Source organism: Lampris incognitus, chromosome 11, assembly GCF_029633865.1.
Source record: "Lampris incognitus isolate fLamInc1 chromosome 11, fLamInc1.hap2, whole genome shotgun sequence".
Classification (NCBI taxonomy): Eukaryota; Metazoa; Chordata; class Actinopteri; order Lampriformes; family Lampridae; genus Lampris; species Lampris incognitus.
In genome coordinates this window covers 17,483,683-17,506,676 of record NC_079221.1, presented here as the reverse complement: position 1 = coordinate 17,506,676, position 22,994 = coordinate 17,483,683, and the positions used below count along the sequence as shown (strand labels likewise).

The following is a 22,994-nucleotide window of genomic DNA, read 5'->3' as shown; positions in this document are numbered from 1 at the left end:
AACACCTTCCAGGCGCCTGCTGCCAGAGGAGGCAGTAAAGACATTCTCCAAAACGTACTGGAGGGCTGCCCCGGTGTTGAGGGGTCTGCCTCCTCTGTGCCTCAGCCCTCTGACTGTGTCAAGTACTTCTTCTTTAGTGCTGTATGTGTTCAGATAGAAATGGACCTGCTGATCTCTGCTGTACTGAACCACAGAGACTTGGTCATTGTTTCCTCCCACGTTGAGTCTCTCCACCACTTTCTGAACAAAGTCTCTCATAGATGGGAATCCACTCCTTGTACCATCAGAACCATCCAGCAGAAATACTACGTCCTTTCTAGTAGTTCTTTGGTCCACTGTGAGCATCAGAAATTAAATATTAAGTTCGCTCAGCACGGCTTAGAGGGAAATCAGACGTACATTTGACTTTAAGTGTGTTGTATACACTAACCCCTATAAAGGGAATGAGCGGTGACAAATTTCTTAAGGGGAATATCAAAGCAAACTGTGTCTTACCGATAACTGTTGGGGTTATGCTTGTCACTTCAACAAGTACACTGTTGAGAGAGGAGATGAATGTCTGCTGGACACTAGGAAGGTCAGACATTTGAGACACAGACTGGACATATTTGGGATCAGTGGCAATCCTTTGCACCTCTCTACTCGAATTTGTGGTTGCAATGCCAAGAACCAAAACCCCATTCTCTTTGAGAGCAGAGGCTGGTGTATCCACATTATCACTCGATGGCCCGCCACTCAACACAATCAGTATCTGCGGAACACCTTCCAGGCGCCTGCTACCAGAGGACACAGTAAAGATATTTTCCCTGATGTACTGGAGGGCTGCCCCGGTGTTGAGGGGTCTGCCTCCTCTGTGTCTCAGCCCTCTGACCGTGTCAAGTACTTCTTCTTTTGTGCTGTATGTGTTCAGATAGAAATGGACCTGCTGATCTCTGCTGTACTGAACCACAGAGACTCGGTCATTGTTTTCTCCCACATTGAGTTTCTCTACCACTCTCTCAACAAAATCACGCATGGCAGGGAATCCATTCCGTGTGCCATCAGAACCATCCACAAGGAACACTACATCCTTTTTGACAGTGTCTTGGTCAACTGAGAAACAAATAAGATAAAACATCAAATAAGCTCAACAAAGATTGTTCTTACAGACAAATTACCAGTAGTTGACATTTCTATTACCGAGAGTGGGGAAAAAAAACATACTAGCTACGGTTATCCAAGTTTTAGAGCATTTGAGAAAATCAAAACAACTCCCCTTAGATAAAAAACTAAAGCAAAACAAACAATGATGCTCAGTTTTCCTTGGACTTAACTAAATACAATTTTGAAAACCTACTGGGCGAGTAAAGGCATCACTTTGTTAACATACCTAAAACAGTTGGTGATTCCGGGGTTATATCAACAACAACTTCCTCCATGGAGGACAGAAGTTGCTGTTGGATACGGGGAAGGTCAGTGAAGTCAGCCACAGACAGAGCATAATTGGGTTCATGGGATATCCCCTGCAGTTCTCTGCTATCAGAGCTCCTGGTTCCAATTGCAAAGGTGAAAACACCAAGCTCTTTGAGAGCAGAGGCTGGTGTGTCAACACTGTCAAAGGATCTTCCACCGCTCAGCACTATTAGGAGCTGTGGAACTCCTTCCAGGCGCCTGCTCCCAGCTGAGGCGGTGAAGACATTATCCCTCAAGTACTGGAGAGCCGCTCCGGTATTGAGGGGTCTGCCGCCTTTGTGCCGTAAACCTCTGATACTGTCAAGGATCTCAGCCTTGGTTGCATATGTGTTCAGATAGAACTGGACAGTGGGATCTCTGCTGTACTGAACCACTGAGACACGGTCTTTGTTCTTATCCACATTCAGTGTCTCCACCACTCTTTGGACAAAGTCAAGCATTGCTGAGAATCCAGCTCTAGTGCCGTCAGATCCATCTAGCAGGAACACCACATCCTTTCTTGGACGCTGGCGTTCAGCTGAGGAATATTGAAATTAGACATTTAATGAGTTGAAGATCGCATAGGCTTTTGACCAGATTTAAAAACTAAGAAAAAGAAAAAGCTCAACGTCCCCTGAACATGATAAGTTCAATCATTTCAACCTGCTGTGACTATGTTACAAAAGTGAGTGTGGCTGCAATGAACTTAAGATGGTAAATAATCCCACAGAACGGGATCTGCTTTTCCAATTCCAATGATAGTGGACAGTTAGAATCAATGAATTTCTTACCAATTACTGTTGGTGTTGTGGGTGTTGCCCTCACTAAGACTTTGCCCATGACGGAGGAAAGCTTCTCTTGGGCGTTAGGGAGGTCAGTGAATTCAGACACGGAAAGAGCATAACTAGGGTCGTATGATATCCTCTGCAGTTCTCTACTGTCAGAGTTCCTTGTTCCAATGCCAAATACAAAGACACCCTGCTCTTTGAGAGCAGAGGCCGGGGTATCTACGTTGTCAAAAGACCTTCCACCATTTAGCAGGATCAACATCTGCGGAACACCTTCCAGGCGCCTGCTGCCAGAGGAGGCAGTAAAGACATTGTCCAAAACGTACTGGAGGGCTGCCCCGGTGTTGAGGGGTTTGCCTCCTCTGTGTCTCAGCCCTCTGACCGTGTCAAGTACTTCTTCTTTTGTGCTGTATGTGTTCAGATAGAAATGGACCTGCTGATCTCTGCTGTACTGAACCACAGAGACTCGGTCATTGTTTCCTCCCACGTTGAGTCTCTCTACCACTTTCTGAACAAAGTCTCTCGTAGATGGGAATCCACTCCTTGTACCATCAGAACCATCCAGCAGGAATACTACGTCCTTTCTAGTAGTTCTTTGGTCCACTGTGAGCATCAGAAATTAAATATTAAGTGAGCTCAGCACGGCTTAGAGGGAAATCAGACGTACATTTGACTTTAAGTGTGTTGTATACACTAACCCCTATAAAGGGAATGAGCGGTGACAAATTTCTTAAGGGGAATATCAAAGCAAACTGTGTCTTACCGATAACTGTTGGGGTTATGATTGTCACTTCAACAAGTACACTGTTGAGAGAGGAGATGAATGACTGCTGGACACTAGGAAGGTCAGACATTTGAGACACAGACTGGACATATTTGGGATCAGTGGCAATCCTTTGCACCTCTCTACTCGAATTTCTGGTTGCGATGCCAAGAACCAAGACCCCATTCTCTTTGAGAGCAGAGGCTGGTGTATCCATATTATCACTAGATGGCCCGCCACTCAACACAATCAGTATCTGCGGAACACCTTCCAGGCGCCTGCTGCCAGAGGACACAGTAAAGATATTTTCCCTGATGTACTGGAGGGCTGCCCCGGTGTTGAGGGGCTTGCCTCCTCTGTGTCTCAGCCCTCTGACCGTGTCAAGTACTTCTTCTTTTGTGCTGTATGTGTTCAGATAGAAATGGACCTGCTGATCTCTGCTGTACTGAACCACAGAGACTCGGTCATTGTTTCCTCCCACGTTGAGTCTCTCCACCACTTTCTGAACAAAGTCTCTCATAGATGGGAATCCACTCCTTGTTCCATCAGAACCATCCAGCAGGAATACTACGTCCTTTCTAGTAGTTCTTTGGTCCACTGTGAGCATCAGAAATTAAACATTAAGTGAGCTCAGCACGGCTTAGAGGGAAATCAGACGTACATTTGACTTTAAGTGTGTTGTATACACTAACCCCTATAAAGGGAATGAGCGGTGACAAATTTCTTAAGGGGAATATCAAAGCAAACTGTGTCTTACCGATAACTGTTGGGGTTATGCTTGTCACTTCAACAAGTACACTGTTGAGAGAGGAGATGAATGTCTGCTGGACACTAGGAAGGTCAGACATTTGAGACAGAGACTGGACATATTTGGGATCAGTGGCAATCCTTTGCACCTCTCTACTCGAATTTCTGGTTGCGATGCCAAGAACCAAGACCCCATTCTCTTTGAGAGCAGAGGCTGGTGTATCCACATTATCACTAGATGGCCCGCCATTCAACACAATCAGTATCTGCGGAACACCTTCCAGGCGCCTGCTACCAGAGGACACAGTAAAGATATTTTCCCTGATGTACTGGAGGGCTGCCCCGGTGTTGAGGGGTTTGCCTCCTCTGTGTCTCAGCCCTCTGACCGTGTCAAGTACTTCTTCTTTTGTGCTGTATGTGTTCAGATAGAAATGGACCTGCTGATCTCTGCTGTACTGAACCACAGAGACTCGGTCATTGTTTTCTCCCACATTGAGTTTCTCCACCACTCTCTCAACAAAATCACGCATGGCAGGGAATCCATTCCGTGTGCCATCAGAACCATCCACAAGGAACACTACATCCCTTTTGACAGTGTCTTGGTCAACTGAGAAACAAATCAGATAAAACATCAAATAAGCTCAACAAAGATGGTTCTTACAGACAAATCACCAGTAGTGGACATTTCTATTACCGAGGGTGGGAAAAAAAACATACTAGCTACGGTTATCCAAGTTTTAGAGCATTTGGGAAAATCAAAAAAACTCCCCTTAGATGAAAAACTAAAGCAAAACAGACAATGATGCTCAGTTTTCCTTGGACTTAACTAAATACAATTTTGAAAACCTACTGGGCGAGTAAAGGCATCACTTTGTTAACATACCTAAAACAGTTGGTGATTCCGGGGTTATAACAACAACAACTTCCTCCATGGAGGACAGAAGTTGCTGTTGGATACGGGGAAGGTCAGTGAAGTCAGCCACAGACAGAGCATAATTGGGTTCATGGGATATCGCCTGCAGTTCTCTGCTATCAGAGCTCCTGGTTCCAATTGCAAAGGTGAAAACACCAAGCTCTTTGAGAGCAGATGCTGGTGTGTCAACACTGTCAAAGGATCTTCCACCGCTCAGTACTATTAGGAGCTGTGGAACTCCTTCCAGGCGCCTGCTCCCAGCTGAGGCGGTGAAGACATTATCCCTCAAGTACTGGAGAGCTGCTCCGGTATTGAGGGGTCTGCCGCCTTTGTGCCTCAAACCTCTGATACTGTCAAGGATCTCAGCCTTTGTTGCATATGTGTTCAGATAGAACTGGACAGTGGGATCTCTGCTGTACTGAACCACTGAGACACGGTCTTTGTTCTTATCCACATTCAGTGTCTCCACCACTCTTTGGACAAAGTCAAGCATTGCTGAGAATCCAGCTCTAGTGCCGTCAGATCCATCTAGCAGGAACACAACATCCTTTCTTGGACGCTGGCGTTCAGCTGAGGAATATTGAAATTACACATTTAATGAGTTGAAGTTCGCATAGGCTTTTGACCAGATTTAAAAACTAAGAAAAAGAAAAAGCTCAACGTCCCCTGAACATGATAAGTTCAATCATTTCAACCTGCTGTGACTATGTTACAAAAGTGAGTGTGGCTGCAATGAACTTAAGATGGTAAATAATCCCACAGAATGGGATCTGCTTTTCCAATTCCAATGATAGTGGACAGTTAGAATCAATGAATTTCTTACCAATTACTGTTGGTGTTGTGGGAGTTGCCCTCACTAAGACTTTGCCCATTACGGAGGAAAGCTTCTCTTGGGCGTTAGGGAGGTCAGTGAATTCAGACACGGAAACAGCATAACTGGGGTCGTATGATATCCTCTGCAGTTCTCTACTGTCAGAGTTCCTTGTTCCAATGCCGAATACAAAGACACCCTGCTCTTTGAGAGCAGAGGCCGGGGTATCTACGTTGTCAAAAGACCTTCCACCATTTAGCAGGATCAACATCTGCGGAACACCTTCCAGGCGCCTGCTGCCAGAGGAGGCAGTAAAGACATTGTCCAAAACGTACTGGAGGGCTGCCCCGGTGTTGAGGGGTCTGCCTCCTCTGTGCCTCAGCCCTCTGACTGTGTCAAGTACTTCTTCTTTAGTGCTGAATGTGTTCAGATAGAAATGGACCTGCTGATCTCTGCTGTACTGAACCACAGAGACTCGGTCATTGTTTCCTCCCACGTTGAGTCTCTCCACCACTTTCTGAACAAAGTCTCTCATAGATGGGAATCCACTCCTTGTACCATCAGAACCATCCAGCAGGAATACTACGTCCTTTCTAGTAGTTCTTTGGTCCACTGTGAGCATCAGAAATTAAATATTAAGTGAGCTCAGCACGGCTTAGAGGGAAATCAGACGTACATTTGACTTTAAGTGTGTTGTATACACTAACCCCTATAAAGGGAATGAGCGGTGACAAATTTCTTAAGGGGAATATCAAAGCAAACTGTGTCTTACCGATAACTGGTGGGGTTATGCTTGTCACTTCAACAAGTACACTGTTGAGAGAGGAGATGAATGTCTGCTGGACACTAGGAAGGTCAGACATTTGAGACACAGACTCGACATATTTGGGATCAGTGGCAATCCTTTGCACCTCTCTACTCGAATTTCTGGTTGCGATGCCAAGAACCAAGACCCCATTCTCTTTGAGAGCAGAGGCTGGTGTATCCACATTATCACTAGATTGCCCGCCATTCAACACAATCAGTATCTGCGGAACACCTTCCAGGCGCCTGCTACCAGAGGACACAGTAAAGATATTTTCCCTGATGTACTGGAGGGCTGCCCCGGTGTTGAGGGGTTTGCCTCCTCTGTGTCTCAGCCCTCTGACTGTGTCAAGTACTTCTTCTTTTGTGCTGTATGTGTTCAGATAGAAATGGACCTGCTGATCTCTGCTGTACTGAACCACAGAGACTCGGTCATTGTTTTCTCCCACATTGAGTTTCTCCACCACTCTCTCAACAAAATCACGCATGGCAGGGAATCCATTCCGTGTGCCATCAGAACCATCCACAAGGAACACTACATCCTTTTTGACAGTGTCTTGGTCAACTGAGAAACAAATAAGATCAAACATCAAATAAGCTCAACAAAGATTGTTCTTACAGACAAATCACCAGTAGTGGATATTTCTATTACCGAGGGTGGGAAAAAAAACATACTAGCTACGGTTATCCAAGTTTTAGAGCATTTGGGAAAATCAAAACAACTCCCCTTAGATGAAAAACTAAAGCAAAACAAACAATGATGCTCAGTTTTCCTTGGACTTAACTAAATACAATTTTGAAAACCTACTGGGCGAGTAAAGGCATCATTTTGTTAACGTACCTAAAACAGTTGGTGATTCCGGGGTTATATCAACAACAACTTCCTCCATGGAGGACAGAAGCTGCTGTTGGATACGGGAAAGGTCAGTGAAGTCAGCCACAGACAGTGCATAATTGGGTTCATGGGATATCATCTGCAGTTCTCTGCTATCAGAGCTCCTGGTTCCAATTGCAAAGGTGAAAACACCCAGCTCTTTGAGAGCAGAGGCTGGTGTGTCAACACTGTCAAAGGATCTTCCACCGCTCAGCACTATTAGGAGCTGTGGAACTCCTTCCAGGCGCCTGCTTCCAGCTGAGGCGGTGAAGATATTATCCCTCAAGTACTGGAGGGCTGCCCCAGTGTTGAGGGGTCTGCCTCCTCTGTGTTTCAACCCTCTGACCATGCCAAGTACTTCTTCTTTTGTGCTGTATGTGTTCAGATAGAAATGGACCTGCTGATCTTTGCTGTACTGAACCACAGAGACTCGGTCATTGTCTTCTCTCACATTGAGTCTCTCCACCACTTTCTGAACAAAGTCTATCATAGATGGGAATCCACTCCTTGTACCATCAGAACCATCCAGCAGGAATACTACGTCCCTTCTAGTAGTTCTTTGGTCCACTGTGAGCATCAGAAATGAAATATTAAGTGAGCTCAGCAGTGCTTAGAGGAAAATAAGCTGTATATTTGACTTTAAGTGTCTTCTTTAAACTAACCGCTATAAAGTGAATGAGCAGTGACACATTTCCAAGGGGGAATATCAAAGCAAACTGTGTCTTACCGATAACTGGTGGGGTTATGCTTGTCACTTCAACAAGTACACTGTTGAGAGAGGAGATGAATGTCTGCTGGACACTAGGAAGGTCAGACATTTGAGACACAGACTGGACATATTTGGGATCAGTGGCAATCCTTTGCACCTCTCTACTCGAATTTGTGGTTGCAATGCCAAGAACCAAAACCCCATTCTCTTTGAGAGCAGAGGCTGGTGTATCCACATTATCACTCGATGGCCCGCCACTCAACACAATCAGTATCTGCGGAACACCTTCCAGGCGCCTGCTACCAGAGGATACAGTAAAGACATTGTCCATAACGTACTGGATGGCTGCCCCGGTGTTGAGGGGTCTGCCTCCTCTGTGCTTCAGCCCTCTGACCATGTCAAGTACTTCTTTTTTTGTGCTGTATGTGTTCAGATAGAAATGGACCTGCTGATCTCTGCTGTACTGAACCACAGAGACTCGGTCATTGTTTTCTCCCACATTGAGTTTTTCCACCACTCTCTCAACAAAATCACGCATGGCAGGGAATCCATTCTGTGTGCCATCAGAACCACCCACAAGGAACACTACATCCTTTCTGACAGTTTCTAGGTCAACTGAGAAACAAATAAGATAAAACATCAAATAAACTCAACAATTATGGTTCTTACAGACAAATCACCAGTAGTGGACATTTCTGTTACTGAGAAAAAAAATGGCTATCAAAGTTTTAGGGCTTTTGAGAGAATCAAATGAACTTCCCATAGATGAAAGATTAAAGTGAAACAAACAACGTTGCTCAGATTTCCTTTAACTTAATATAAATTTGAAAACCTACTGGGTGAGTAAGGGCTTCACTTTCTTAACCTACCTAAAACAGTTGGAGATTCTGGGGTTATATCAACAACAACTTCCTCCATGGAGGACTGAAGTTGCTGTTGTATTCGCGGAAGGTCAGTGAAGTCGGACACAGACAGAGCATAATTAGGTTCATGGGATATCGTCTGCAGTTCCCTGCTATCAGAGCTCCTGGTTCCAATTGCAAAGGTGAAAACACCCAGCTCTTTGAGAGCAGAGGCTGGTGTGCCAACACTGTCAGAAGATCTTCCACCGCTCAGCACTATTAGGAGCTGTGGAACTCCTTCCACGCGCCTGCTTCCAGCTGAGGCGGTGAAGACATTATCCCTCAAGTACTGGAGAGCTGCTCCGGTATTGAGGGGTCTGCCGCCTTTGTGCCGCAAACCTCTGATACTGTCAAGGATCTCAGCCTTGGTTGCATATGTGTTAAGATAAAACTGGACAGTGGGATCTCTGCTGTACTGAACCACTGAGACACGGTCTTTTTTCTTATCCACATTCAGCGTCTCCACCACTCTTTCGACAAAGTCAAGCATTGCTGAGAATCCAGTCCTTGTGCCATCAGATCCATCAAGCAGGAACACAACATCCCTTCTTGGACGGCGGCGTTCAGCTGAGGAATATTGATATTAGAAATTTATTGAGTTGAAGTTCGCCTAGGCCTTTGACCAGTGTAAAGAAATTTAAATAAAATAAAATAAAAAGCTCAATGTATCCTGAACATGATAAGTTCAATCATTTCAACCTGCTGTGACTATGTTACAAAAGTGAGTGTGGCTGCAATGAACTTAAGATGGTAAATAATCCCACAGAACGGGATCTGCTTTTCCAATTCCAATGATAGTGGACAGTTAGAATCAATGAATTTCTTACCAATTACTGTTGGTGTTGTGGGAGTTGCCCTCACTAAGACTTTGCCCATGACAGAGGTCAGCTTCTCTTGGGCGTTGGGGAGATCAGTGAATTCAGACACGGAAAGAGCATAACTAGGGTCATATGATATTCTCTGAAGTTCTCTACTGTCAGAGTTCCTTGTTCCAATGCCAAATACAAAGACACCCAGCTCTTTGAGAGCAGAGGCCGGGGTATCTACGTTGTCAAAAGACCTTCCACCATTTAGCAGGATCAACATCTGCCGAACGCCTTCAAGGCGCCTGCTGCCAGAGGAGGCAGTAAAGACATTGTCCAAAACGTACTGGAGGGCTGCCCCGGTGTTGAGGGGTCTGCCTCCTCTGTGCTTCAGCCCTCTGACCATGTCAAATACTTCTTCTTTTGTGCTGTATGTGTTCAGATAGAAATGGACCAGCTGATCTTTGCTATACTGAACCACAGAGACTCGGTCATTGTTTCCTCCCACGTTGAGTCTCTCCACCACTTTCTGAACAAAGTCTATCATAGATGGGAATCCACTCCTTGTACCATCAGAACCATCCAGCAGGAATACTACGTCCTTTCTAGTAGTTCTTTGGTCCACTGTGAGCATCAGAAATTAAACATTAAGTGAGCTCAGCACGGCTTAGAGGGAAATCAGACATACATTTGACTTTTAAGTGTGTTGTATACACTAACCCCTATAAAGTGAATGAGCAGTGACACATTTCCAAAGGGGAATAGCAAAGCAAACAGTGTCTTACCGATAACTGGTGGGGTTATGCTTGTCACTTCAACAAGTACACTGTTGAGAGAGGAGATGAATGTCTGCTGGACACTAGGAAGGTCAGACATTTGAGACACAGACTGGACATATTTGGGATCAGTAGCAATCCTTTGCACCTCCCTGCCTGAATTTGTGGTTGCAATGCCAAGAACCAAAACCCCATTCTCTTTGAGAGCAGAGGCTGGTGTATCCACATTATCACTCGATGGCCCGCCACTCAACACAATCAGTATCTGTGGAACACCTTCCAGGCTTCTGCTACCAGAGGATACAGTAAAGACATTGTCCATAACGTACTGGAGGGCTGCCCCGGTGTTGAGGGGTCTGCCTCCTCTGTGCTTCAGCCCTCTGACCATGTCAAGTACTTCTTCTTTTGTGCTGTATGTGTTCAGATAGAAATGGACCTGCTGATCTCTGCTGTACTGAACCACAGAGACTCGGTCATTGTTTTCTCCCACATTGAGTTTTTCCACCACTCTCTCAACAAAATCACGCATGGCAGGGAATCCATTCTGTGTGCCATCAGAACCATCCACAAGGAACACTACATCCTTTCTGACAGTTTTTAGGTCAACTGAGAAACAAATAAGATAAAACATCAAATAAACTCAACAATTATGGTTCTTACAGACAAATCACCAGTAGTGGACATTTCTGTTACTGAGAAAAAAGTCCTCATTATGGCTATCCAAGTGTTAGAGCTTTTGGGAGAATTAAACTAACTTCCCATGGATGAAAAACTAAAGCTAAACAAGCAAGGTTCCTTGGTTATCATTTTATTTAGCAGAAACAAAAAAAATGCTCTACATATTTCAGTGGAAACAATGGTTCCCAGTTATTTTATATCCAGAAATTCTATTTTTTTCTCCTAGCTCATTTATCAACTTTCTTACCTGCTGCTGTTTTGTCTTTAGTTTCCCCAATAATTTTTACTTCCATCATTGCAGTGATAAGACGCTGTTCAACATTTGGAAGCTCATCAAATTCGGAAACAGTCAATGACAAAGTTGGGGCATGTGATATACTTTCCAATTCTTTTCTGTCAGAGCTCTTTGTCCCAATAGTTAATATTAAGACACCACTTTCCTTTAGAGAAGCAACAGGTTCATCTATACTGTCAGCTGAACGTCCATTACTTAAAATGATAAGTAACTGGGGCACATTTTCACTGTGCCTACTGCCAGATGCTGTTGTAAATACATTATTTTTCACATACTTTAGAGCTTCACCCATGTTGAGAGGTCTTCCACCTTTGTGTGATAGCCTCCTAACAGAAGCTAAGATATCTTCTTTCTTCATGAATGAATTCAAATAGAAATTGGCCACTGCCAGATTGCTAAATTGAATCACAGAAACTCTGTCATTATTTTGGCCAACATTCAATCTTCCAATTACTTTGTAAATGAAATCTCGAATATTTTCAAATCCATTTCTTGAATAATCAGATCCATCCAAAAGAAAAACTATATCTCTCCCTCTGTCATCACTTTCTGCTGTTAATAAAAATAAAGATAATTTAGTTACCATCATATTTGAAGTTATTACATAATCATAAATATAGTTATTGTAAAATTCCATCTTAATTTATTCAATTATTAACTTAAATCAACTCTTACCTGGTAAAGCTTCCTCTTGTGGTCTCATTTTTGCAAGATGAGCCATCAAACTTTGCTGAATGTTAGAAAGATATCCCAAATCAGGGACTGAATAAGCATAATTTGGGTCCGAGGAAATAGCTTCCATCTCAACTGAATTCATAATTCTTGATCCAATTGCAAATATATGCACCCCTGCAGTCTTGAGAGCACTTGCTGGGCCTTGAGGAGAATCTCTAGATCTACCTCCAGCCAGTAGGATAAGTATCTGCTTGGCATCCTCATGACTTCGGCCTCCAGCATTTGAAACAAAGACATTGTCCTTCACAAATTGTAGTGCTGCTCCAATATACTGAGGCCTTCCACCTTTTGGTTTTAAGTTTGTGATATGCCTAAGAATATCATCTCGTGTGTTGTAAGAACTCAGATTGAAGTTCACTTCAGCATTGTTGCTATACTGCACAACAGCAACTTGATCATTTCCTCGGTCCAGGTCAAAGTTGCCCACTACTTTTGCAACAAAGTCACGTAAAGTTGTGAATCTATTTCTAACATCATCAGATCCATCAAGAAGGAAAACAATATCTCTTTTCACACTGAGGCCTGGACCTAAGATTGAAAGTTCAAATCAAGTCAACGTAAACCATCTGAAATATAGTATACAAATTTCTTATCATGAAATGGTTTTTTTTTGTTTGATTGTTTTTTTTTAGAAGAACAAAAAATTACCTTGCCATAAGATTTTGCAATTTTAAGAATATCATGCAAAATGGCTGGTAATAATGCATTGTTCTACAATCAGCAAATAAGCAAAGCTGATTAGTGTACAGATTTTCACTCACCTAAACCGAGGCTCGATGTATCTTTAGAGGATGAAATTGCTGACAGCAGCTGTTGTTTCACAAGAGTAAATTCAGAATTGTCCTTTATAAAGTACGCCATTTTTGGACTATGTGCTAAGCTTTCCATCTCCATCCTGTCTGCATTATTAACCCCAATAATCAAAGGCACAATTCCAGCATCTCTCAAACTTGCAGACTGAACTTGGACATCATCATCTGACTTTTTCCCACTCAGGAGAATCAGTATCTGTGGGACTCCCTCCTTTGCTCTGCTCCCAGAGGATGCGATAAACACATTGTTTTTCACATATTCTAGTGCTCGTCCAGTGTTAATTACACTCCCACCTTTGAGCCTGGTTTTGCTTATACGACTCAAGATATCTTGTTTGGAAGTATAGGTATTCAGGAGGAAGACGGTCGTGGGCTTATCGCTGTATTGAATCATAGCAACTTGCAATTTGCTTCGCCCGATCTCTATTTGGTCAACAAACTGTCTTAGAAAATCCAGAATTTGCCTTGCGCTTCTTTTCATATCATCAGATCCATCAATGAGGAAAACAATATCAGCACTCTGCAGTTCTACTGTCAAGACAGAGGAAGTCTCTGCAAAAGATGCAATAAATATTTTACAAATACATCTTAAGTCTAAATAACTGACACCTGTTGCTGTACCCAGCTGTATACAGTTCTGCCTATTCTGTTTGTAGTATATACAGCTATAGACTTAAATCCTGAGAGATGTGTTATCGCTGAGTTATCTGTTAAATATTGTTGAGATGCAATGTGCAATGAATCTCTGCTCCTTACCAGTAATGGTGGAAAATTCTGTTGTTTCTTGAGCGCTGTTCAATACAGCTTCTACAGATGACTCTATGCTGCTCAGATAATTAAAATTAGAGATGGAAAAGGAATGTGCTGGTGTGGAAGAAATGGTTTGTAGTTCCAAACTGTCAGCATTTTTTGCTCCGAAACTTAAAGTCCTTACTCCATTTTCTCCAAGTGTCTGTACTGGGCCTCTCACATCATCACTTGACCTGGCACCACTGAATATAAATAGATATTGAGGTACACCTTCCACATGTCTGCCACCAACTGAAGCAGCAAAAACATTGTTTCGGACAAACTCCAATGCTTTGCCAGTGTTGAGCGGCCTTCCCAATTTGTGCCTGATTGTTCTTATGGAATTCAGTACATCATTCTTGGATGAATAAGAATTCAAATAGAAATTTGCTGTGGCATCCCGGCTGTATTGAACAACAGCTACCTGGTCTTTGTTCTCCTCTATATTCAAGCGCTGGACTATTTTTTCAATAAAGCCACGTATCCCCTCAAAGCCATTTCTAGAGTCATATGACCCATCAATAAGAAATACTATATCCTTATTTTCAGAATCTGCAATAAAGACCAAAACAAATTGCAGTAAGGTACTTTTACATCCCATCTATCACAGTTTTCATGAATAAATAGATCATGATATAGGGAACAGCTTACCAAAACTCTTTGTGGAAACCACTGGCTCTGTTTGGTGGGATACCTCCTTTATCAATGACAATACATCCTGCTGAGCCGATGGAAGGTCCTCATAGTTAGCTATAGTGAGGGCATAACTAGGTTTGTGAGACACTGTCTGCAGTTCTAGGGTGTCAGCATCAGCTGTTCCAATTCCAATTGTTATGACACCCATCTCTTTCAATGCTCTGATGGGGATATGTATGTCATCTTCAGATCTTCCACCACTCAACAGTATGAGAATCTGTGGAACTCCTTCAAGACGTCTACTTCCAAAAGCAGGAGTAAAGACACTGTCACTCACAAACTGGAGAGCAGCTCCAATGTTATGGGGATAGCCTCCTTTGTGACCTAGTCCTCTTACTGCATCAAGAACCTGATCTTTTGTTTTATATGAATTCAAAGGGAAATCTGTTTCTGCAGTATCACTGTACTGAACCACAGACACTTGATCTTTATTGACATCAATATTTAGTTTCACTATTATTTGCTGCACAAAGGCTTGAATAACTGGAAATCTTCTGCGGGAATCATCAGAACCATCAAGTAAAAATACAATGTCTCTGTTGTTATCTGCAGTAACATAAAAAAAAAACCAAGTAAATTTGTTAATGATGTATTTTAGAAGCAGTGTAACTATAAATGTACAATTCAAATTTGGTAATTACAACCTTACCATACAACGCTGGCATGATAACAGGAATTTCAGCCTTCCCAATGACAGAGAATATTTCCTGCTGAATGCCAAAGAGATGACTTACATCTGCTACAAAGAAAGCATGACTAGGTTCCTGTGAAATAGTTTGAAGCTCAAGGGCATCAGCACTCTTTATTCCCACCACATATGTCATCACACCAATCCTTCTCAAGTTTGCTACTGCATTTCTGACATCATCACTGGATGGCCCTCCGGTCAAGAGAATCAGTATCTGGGGTACACCATCCTGGCGCCTACTCCCAGAAGAGGTTGAAAAGACATTATCCCTCACATACTGTAGGGCTGCTCCAGTTTTGAGGGGTCTGCCTCCTTTATGCCTCAGATCCCGTACAGCGTCAATAACATTCATTGCTGTTTTGTGTGTGTTCAGATAAAACTGGACAGAAGTTCCATTGCTGTACTGAACCAGTGAAACACGATCTTTGTTCTCACTCACATCGAGCTTCTCCACTAAACTTTTAACAAAGTCAAGCATTGCTTCAAATACAGTCTGCATTTCATCAGAGCAATCCAGTAAAAACACAATATCCCGTTGAATGGTTTCAGTTTTATCCATGGATACTTTAACAGAGAGAAGGATAACGCTCAGTTAGAAATACACACCAAATCTTGAATAATAATGGGGGGGGGGGGTTAAATGGGCCCAAAATGTAGTGAAATCTATCAAATTACACTTCAGAATAAGAAGGTAAAGTAGACAGGTTAAGCAAACAAACAAGCAAATAAATAAATAAATGCATAAATAAAAATAAGAATAGAAAACATAGTTGAATAAATAAATTGAAAACATCTTACCTAAGGCAGACTGTGGTTTAAGTCTCGGCTGACGAGGCACTTTTTTTACAAATGACACAAGTTGTGTATGGATTCTCCCAAGGTCATCAAATTGAGGTACAGGAAAAGCATAGGAGGGGACATGTGCAATCATTTGGAGCTCCAGTATGTCTGGATTCCTCACCCCTATACTGAACACAACCACTTTGTCCTGTTTCAGAGCTGCAGCAGCACTCAAAACATCATCTTGAGATCTTCCCCCAGTTAACAGAATCAAAATCTGCGGGACACCCTCTTGACGTCGACTCCCAGAGGAATCAATAAAGGCATTATTTCTCACATAATCTAAAGCAGCCCCAGTGTTAAGGGGTCTGCCGCCTTTATGTTGTAGTTGCTGGATAGAGCCAAGAACATCTTGTTTTTCTGTGTATGTGTTCAGATTGAAATGGGTCTTTGGATCTCTGCTGTACTGGACCAAAGATACACGGTCTTTATTCTCCCCAATATTGAGTGTCTCCACAACTCTTTGGACAAAGTTGCACATTGCTGGGAATCCATTTATGGTGTCATCTGACCCATCCAATAGAAACACTATGTCCCTTTGAGTGGCATCTAATTCAACTAGGAAAAAGGGGGAAGGGCCTGTTTTAGAACTGAGCATGTAATAAAATAGCATATGCTACAACCAGTGGCTACAGCAATTTTTGTCTCATGAGTAACAAGATACTCTCAGGTGTATTCTTTGTAGTAAAATAACATGCTTAAACAGAAACTATGGAGTTAGGAATATTTCATGCAGAGAAACTGTGGTGATAAATGCAAGAATGTGAAAGAAGATATGGAGATGAAGAAAGCATTTGAACACTTAAAAGTGGCTATGAAGTAAACACAAATTCCTCTTCCATTAGTGAAAGGAAGAGAATGGATTGTGTAAAACAAATGAGAACATTGTGTAACTGAAGATATCCAGTCAATGATATATTATCATTGGCTCAAGGAAGAGCATAAGATTGGATAATAGGGACATTTGTAGATGTCAAGCAGTCAAGAAAAAAGCTCTCCAATACAGAAGCACAGAATGTGTGCTAAAAGACATTTGTAAGAAGCAAACAAAACATTTCCTCCTCACATTTCCAGTGTTTTGTTTGTTTAAGAATACACACAGCACAACTGTGAAGTGTCCTGTGTTTAATTCAGACAAAGGAAAATGAAACTGATCGACTGATTTTCTTCAGAAGATGACACAGTTTCATTGGAATTCAAAAGACATGAGAACAGTTGTCCAAAGGTATAACCTCTGAGGGGCTTTGTTCTCTTTCTAAACTTCAAATCAATGACACTACTTACCTATAATAGTCGGGGGCTCAATTTCCATTCTGGACTGGACAAAGGAAAGGATCTCTGGTTGAATAGATAAGAGTTCACCAAAGACAGGTAAGTTGAAAAGAAATCTGGAGGAGAAGGCAATTTTCTGAAGCTCCTCTGTTTTTGCATTTTTCATTCCAATTGCGAAGGAGAGAACCCCAAGACGTTTCAGATCAGATGCAGCACCAGAGACATCATCATTGGACTCTCCTCCAGTCAGCAAAAACAGAATCTGAGGTACTCCCTGCAGGCGTCTGCTGCCCGATGAAGTGGTGAAAACACTGTTCCGAACAAACTGGAGAGCAGCCCCTGTATTCCGTGGTCTTCCTCCTTTATGGCGAAGACTTCTAACAGCATAGATGATAGCCCTTTTGGATTTATGAGTTTTTAAGTCAAAGAAAACTGTGGCGTCATCACTATAGTGCACAACAGCAACTCGAACCTTATCATCATCAATATCTAGCTCTTCTGCCATTCTTCTGATGAACTCTCGAATTGCTGGTAGTGCATTTCTGGAGTCATTTGAGCCATCAAGGAGAAACACTATGTCCCTGTTGTTGCTCTCTGTGTCAACTAGGTGATAAATAGGTGGACAAAAAGACATAGGACGTATTGACTGTTGGTTTAAGGCTTGAATATAATCTTAAAGAATTTAATATATACATTTTATTAGAAGAAGAAGTGAACTTCCAGTGTTTCTTAGCAATACCAAGTTCATGCATACTGTATTCATCAGCATGAAGGAATGAGAAGCATAAATGTTGAGCAACAATTCATGGATTTGAGGTAAAGGTCTGAAGTGCTATATAGTTTCAAGCAGACCTATTAAGGAATGATCTTTCTATACAAGAGATGTCATGTATGGAATATTTGTCTTCAATGTCAAAACAACCAGCAAAGCATTTTTTTGGTATTGAAAGACTCAAAAGAGAGAAAAGCAGATTTTTTTTTTTAGAAAGTACATATTTTCCAGTTTCATTAGCCAATGTTAATGAAAGATTCCATCCAGAAATCTATGCCGAAAAATACATAGAGAAAGAATATTGGGGGGCCTCTTTTTGGAAAACTTTTATTCAAGAATAAAATTCTTACCTAATAAATCAGGGTTTCCACCAGTCATAGATTCCTCAATGTTTTTTGACATGCTCAGTGTAGCAACAAGCTGTGACTGGATTGAGGGCAACTCAGAGAAATCAGAGACTTTGTATGTGAAACCAGGTTTGAAGTCAATCGTTTCCAACTCTGAGAAACTGGCATCTCCCACTCCAACCACAAGTGACATTATTTCTTGATCTTTAAGAGCAACAGCTGGGCCCTTCATATTATCGCTGGACTGTTTGCTGTTCAGAAGAATAAGTATCTGGGGCACACCCTCAAGTCTTCTACTCCCCCTGGAGGAGGTGAAGACATTGTGCCTCACAAACTGTAGAGCTGCCCCAGTATTAAGGCTCCTTCCACCTTTGTGCCTTAAATTATCTATGGCATTGATAACTGCATCCTTTGTTTTGTGATTACTCAGATAAAAGTTAACCTCAGGTTTTTCAGCATACTGAACCACAGATATTTTATCGTTGTTTTCATCCACAGAGAGTGTTTCCACTATACTCTTAACAAACTGACGCACTTCTGGGAATCCATTTCTTGAGCCATCAGAGCCATCCAGTAGGAACACGACATCTCTCTTTACAGCATCACCATGTACTGAGACACAATAAATGACAGACATATTGAGTTGCACCTATCTTCGCACAGCGGCGGGAACGTCAGTGAAAGCACTTTCCTTCAGCAATGAGTTTACATAGCAAAAGCTGAAAAAAAGGATTTTGCTTACCTTGCTGTAGAACGACTTCTAGCTGCTCTTTCGGAAGGCTTACGTAGTTTTTGAGCTTTTGTTGGACAGTGCCAAGTTCACTGAATTCCTTCACATTGAAGGCGAAGGAAGGGTTGTGTGAAATGGCCTCGATTTGCTTCGGGTCTGCATTCTTGACGCCAACACCAAATGGTACCACTCCCTCTGTCTTTAGTGCGACAGCAGGTTCCTTCACATTATCCCTGGACCTGCCTCCAGTCAAAAAAATCAGAAACTGGGGGACATTTTTTGCTGCCCGGCTGCCGTAACTTTCAGACAAAATGGTGTCCTTCATGAATTTCAAAGCAGATCCTGTGTTGAGACTAGATCCACCAGCCAGCGTTATCCCATTGACAGCTCTTATCACCTCATCTTTAGTCTGGTATGTGTTAAGGTAGAAATTGGGGGTTGGCCTCTCACTGTGTTGGACCACTGAAATCCGTACTCTGTCAATTCCAATATCAAGTGGCTCAATGACCTTGATGATAAAATCCCGAATGTAGGGGAAATCGGTCCTCACATTGTCTGAGCCATCAATAAGGAAGGCAACATCCCTCTCAGTTCCTTTTTCAACTGCAGAAAAACAGGAGGGTTAAAACATAAACAGTAATGAGTATCATTCCTCCTTTTCATGTCAGGTTTTATGAACAATTATGTTCTACTTTAAGTTTAAATTTCTGAAAAAAATGATTTCTTTAAATTGAAAGCAGGGACAGAATACTCACCAGTTTCCTCTACGGTCACTGTGGCAGTAACATCTGTATCACCAACCACTGTTATCAAAGGGGTCATGATTTGTTCAGCAATATTTGGCATGCTAGAAAAGCTTCTGGTATAGTAGGCCAACTCTGGAACAAAAGCAACTGTCTTCAATAACACCTCATCTGCCTGTCCAGAACTGACTGTGAAAGTCAAAACACCAGCCAGAGCCACTTTATCCGCAATCCGTTTCACCTCATCCTGGGATGGGCCACCTGTAATCAAAACCAACACCTGTTGGACACCCTGCCGCCGCCGTGACCCAGTTGAGCTTTGGAACATGTTTGCTAGGGCATAATCCATGGCCGCTCCAGTGTTCAAAACTGAGCCTCCGGTCAGCCTAAGTTGAGAGAGGCCATTCAGAACATCTTGCTTTGTGCGATGGGTGTTAAGATAGAATTCAATACTTGGACGCTCAGCAAACTGCATAAGACCAATCTGGACTCTGTCTGGCCGCACATCAAGCTGGTTGACTACATTTGTGATAAACTCCAGGATGTAAGGAAGGTTGCTGCCGCCAATGTAGCTGGAGCCATCCACAAGGAAGACAATGTCTCGGACCACTCTTTGTGTTTGCACTGTAGTTATCTCTACCACTAAAGAAAGCAAAAAAGAACAAAAGACACTTTATACATCTTGTCAAATTGTGAAGACTTTTCAGTTGTAAATCATCTAATATAATGAATGGCTTTGTTTGAGAAAACATAGAAAGCATCTTGGTTTCTTAAATTTGTTTAGAGTACACTATGTGCCATGGGTTCAAACCATGTGCCTATTTGTGTTTACATTTAATTCATGAAATTCGTGAAAAGCTTGTGACAGCTCGCCAGAGCAGTTGGAGGTAACAGTAACAGTTGGAGGTAACAGTATATCATTTACTGTTGGATTTAGTTATTTCAAAATTCCAACTAGTTCATATATCTGTGAAGAGAAGAGTAAATTGCAATTTCAAAAACCAAGAGGGAAGCAGTCTTGTCACCTGGCTCGGTGGGTCCTTCTGTCACAACCACCCCCGTAAGGGTGGAGAGTGGAGCAACAATCTGCTTGGGGTTGCGAAGCAGAACACGGAAGTCCTTTAGTGTGAAGACAAAGTTTTCATCAAAGGCAATACGTTTCAGCTCCTGCTCATCAGCTGCCTTGGAGCCTGCAGCCAAGGTAAGTACCCCCATACGTTGCAAGGCTATTGCAGGTTGGTCTACACTGTCACTAGACTTTTTACTGGTCATCAGCAGCAAAAGCTGAGGTACACCTTGCTGAATACGACTGCCTTTGTCAGGTCGCAGCATGTTGGTTCGCACAAATTCCAAGGCTGCTCCGATGTTCACTGTTTGTCCGGGTCTTGGCTTGATTCTGGCCAAAGCAGCAGTTAAATCCTCCCGAGATGCATAGGAATTCAGGTCTATCTCCACTCGAGCAGCATTGCTGAACTGGGCAACACCCACTTGTACTTGGTCTGGACCAATCGGCATGGTGTCAACAAACCGCTTGATGAACTCACGCATGGAGTTGATAATTGTGGCCCCCATGGTACTGTCGAGGAGGAAAATGATGTCTCTTTTTCCAACTGCCAGTGCTGAAAGAGAGAAAAAATAAATTGAGTTGAGCATAAAACATGGGAATAGCAGGGCTATAATGCTATAATGGGATATCTGTTCACTGGGGACATCATAGAGTAAAATAATACACTTAAGATATTTCATGATAATTCAACTTATTATTGCAATGTTGTGTGTTGGATTAGTCGAATTTTAATGAACACATATGTATCTTATCAAAAATGTATATGTAGTAAAACTTGTTAAATGAAACAATTATTATTCTTTTTATTATTATTATTAATTGTAATCCTTTATTATTATTAATTATTGTAGATTCCACGAAAAACACCTTCCACTGAATTTGTATTGCTTACTGAAATATAAGGGGTTGCATTGTAGAGAAGGAAAAAAAATGTCTGTGTGGAAATCCGCACTCTTGATTTGGAAATCACTGCCCACGCTCTCAAATTGGCAATTAATTCTGTCAAATTAACTAAATGTATCCTGGAATTAAAAACCATACCCTGGAATCAATAATGTATGCCAACAAATTATAACCAGGAATTATAAATCAGTGCCCTTAGTTTAATAATCCGTGCACAGATTTAGATTTTTTTAGTCGTATTTCTTGAGAAAGATGCTGAATTAGTTTGTCTATTGCTGTGGCCTGCCACTTTGGTAATCCAAGCAAAGGGGTGCACCTGCTCCCTTGCTAAATAAGTAGGTTCCAGTGATTATAGCTACGCACTAGTGCTGCACAATTTGGTGAAAAAGCCATATTGCGATTATTGTGGACATTATCACGATTTGCAATTGCGATATAATTAACAAATTTATACATATACAAATAATACAAATTTGTTGTGTTGTCTTGACATGTTTCGATTTTCATTTTGCATGTTTTACACAGTACCTCTTTCCGCTCAATATTGCTGAGCTTGAATCCAAAATATCGCCATATAACAGGTTGTGTTTTTGTTTTTTGTTTTTTTTGTTTTTTTGCCACCAGTTCATCAGCGTTAACCTGCTTGTTGTCATCGGTATCCATTTTTTCCTTCTTTCTGGTCTGCACACAGCACATCGGCTAGTCATGCTACCGTCGACAGCACATGCTTCAATGCCGAAACAGAGACTGATTGGTCATATCTTAATTATGGGTGTAGATGTGCAGACACACACAGAGGTTCACACATGCACATTTTATTATTTAATTAAATCGCAGCCTTTTGCAGTTATATAATTGCACAGGCTGACATCACGATTGCGATTAGTTTAATCGTGCAGCACTACTATGTATGATGCAAAACATCTTTCTTGTCATGGAATTGGACTGCAAAATTAAGGGCACGGATTACTAAATGGAGAAAACTGATTATTAATTTGAGGGTAAGGCAGTTTACAGGCACAAGTGACTAATTTCAGGGTACAGTTTGATAATTTAAGGAAACAGATTACTAATTACCAGAGATTATGAAACTGTAGGCAATGATTTTAAAACCAAGAAAACATATTTCTACGTCCACTTCTCTACTATGTGACCTCAAGCATGCTCCATAGTTTTGACTCTTTGCCCCAAGTGCATCTTTAGTTGGTTTTTTTTTGTTTTGTTTTTTTTCCGTATGGCCATTCTGCTGCCAAGTTTAATTGGAAACGCAACAAATTTCTTGGTTTTAAAACATCAACATGGAATCA

The 22,994-nt window shown here is 42.0% G+C and overlaps 1 protein-coding gene across 5 annotated transcripts in view; it reads right to left on the bottom strand.

Annotated features, from left to right (window-relative positions):
• LOC130120511 (collagen alpha-3(VI) chain-like) overlaps positions 1-22,994 on the bottom strand; it is a 151,976-nt gene that overhangs the window by 108,055 nt on the left and 20,927 nt on the right. For all 5 annotated transcript variants that reach the window (XM_056289075.1, XM_056289079.1, XM_056289076.1 and 2 more), the window contains 3 exons: positions 20,744-21,337; positions 19,731-20,360; positions 18,988-19,578 (listed from right to left, as the gene is read on the bottom strand). In XM_056289075.1, coding sequence (XP_056145050.1) covers positions 18,988-19,578; positions 19,731-20,360; positions 20,744-21,337 — 1,815 coding nt within the window. The remainder of the gene's footprint in view (positions 1-18,987; positions 19,579-19,730; positions 20,361-20,743; positions 21,338-22,994) is intronic.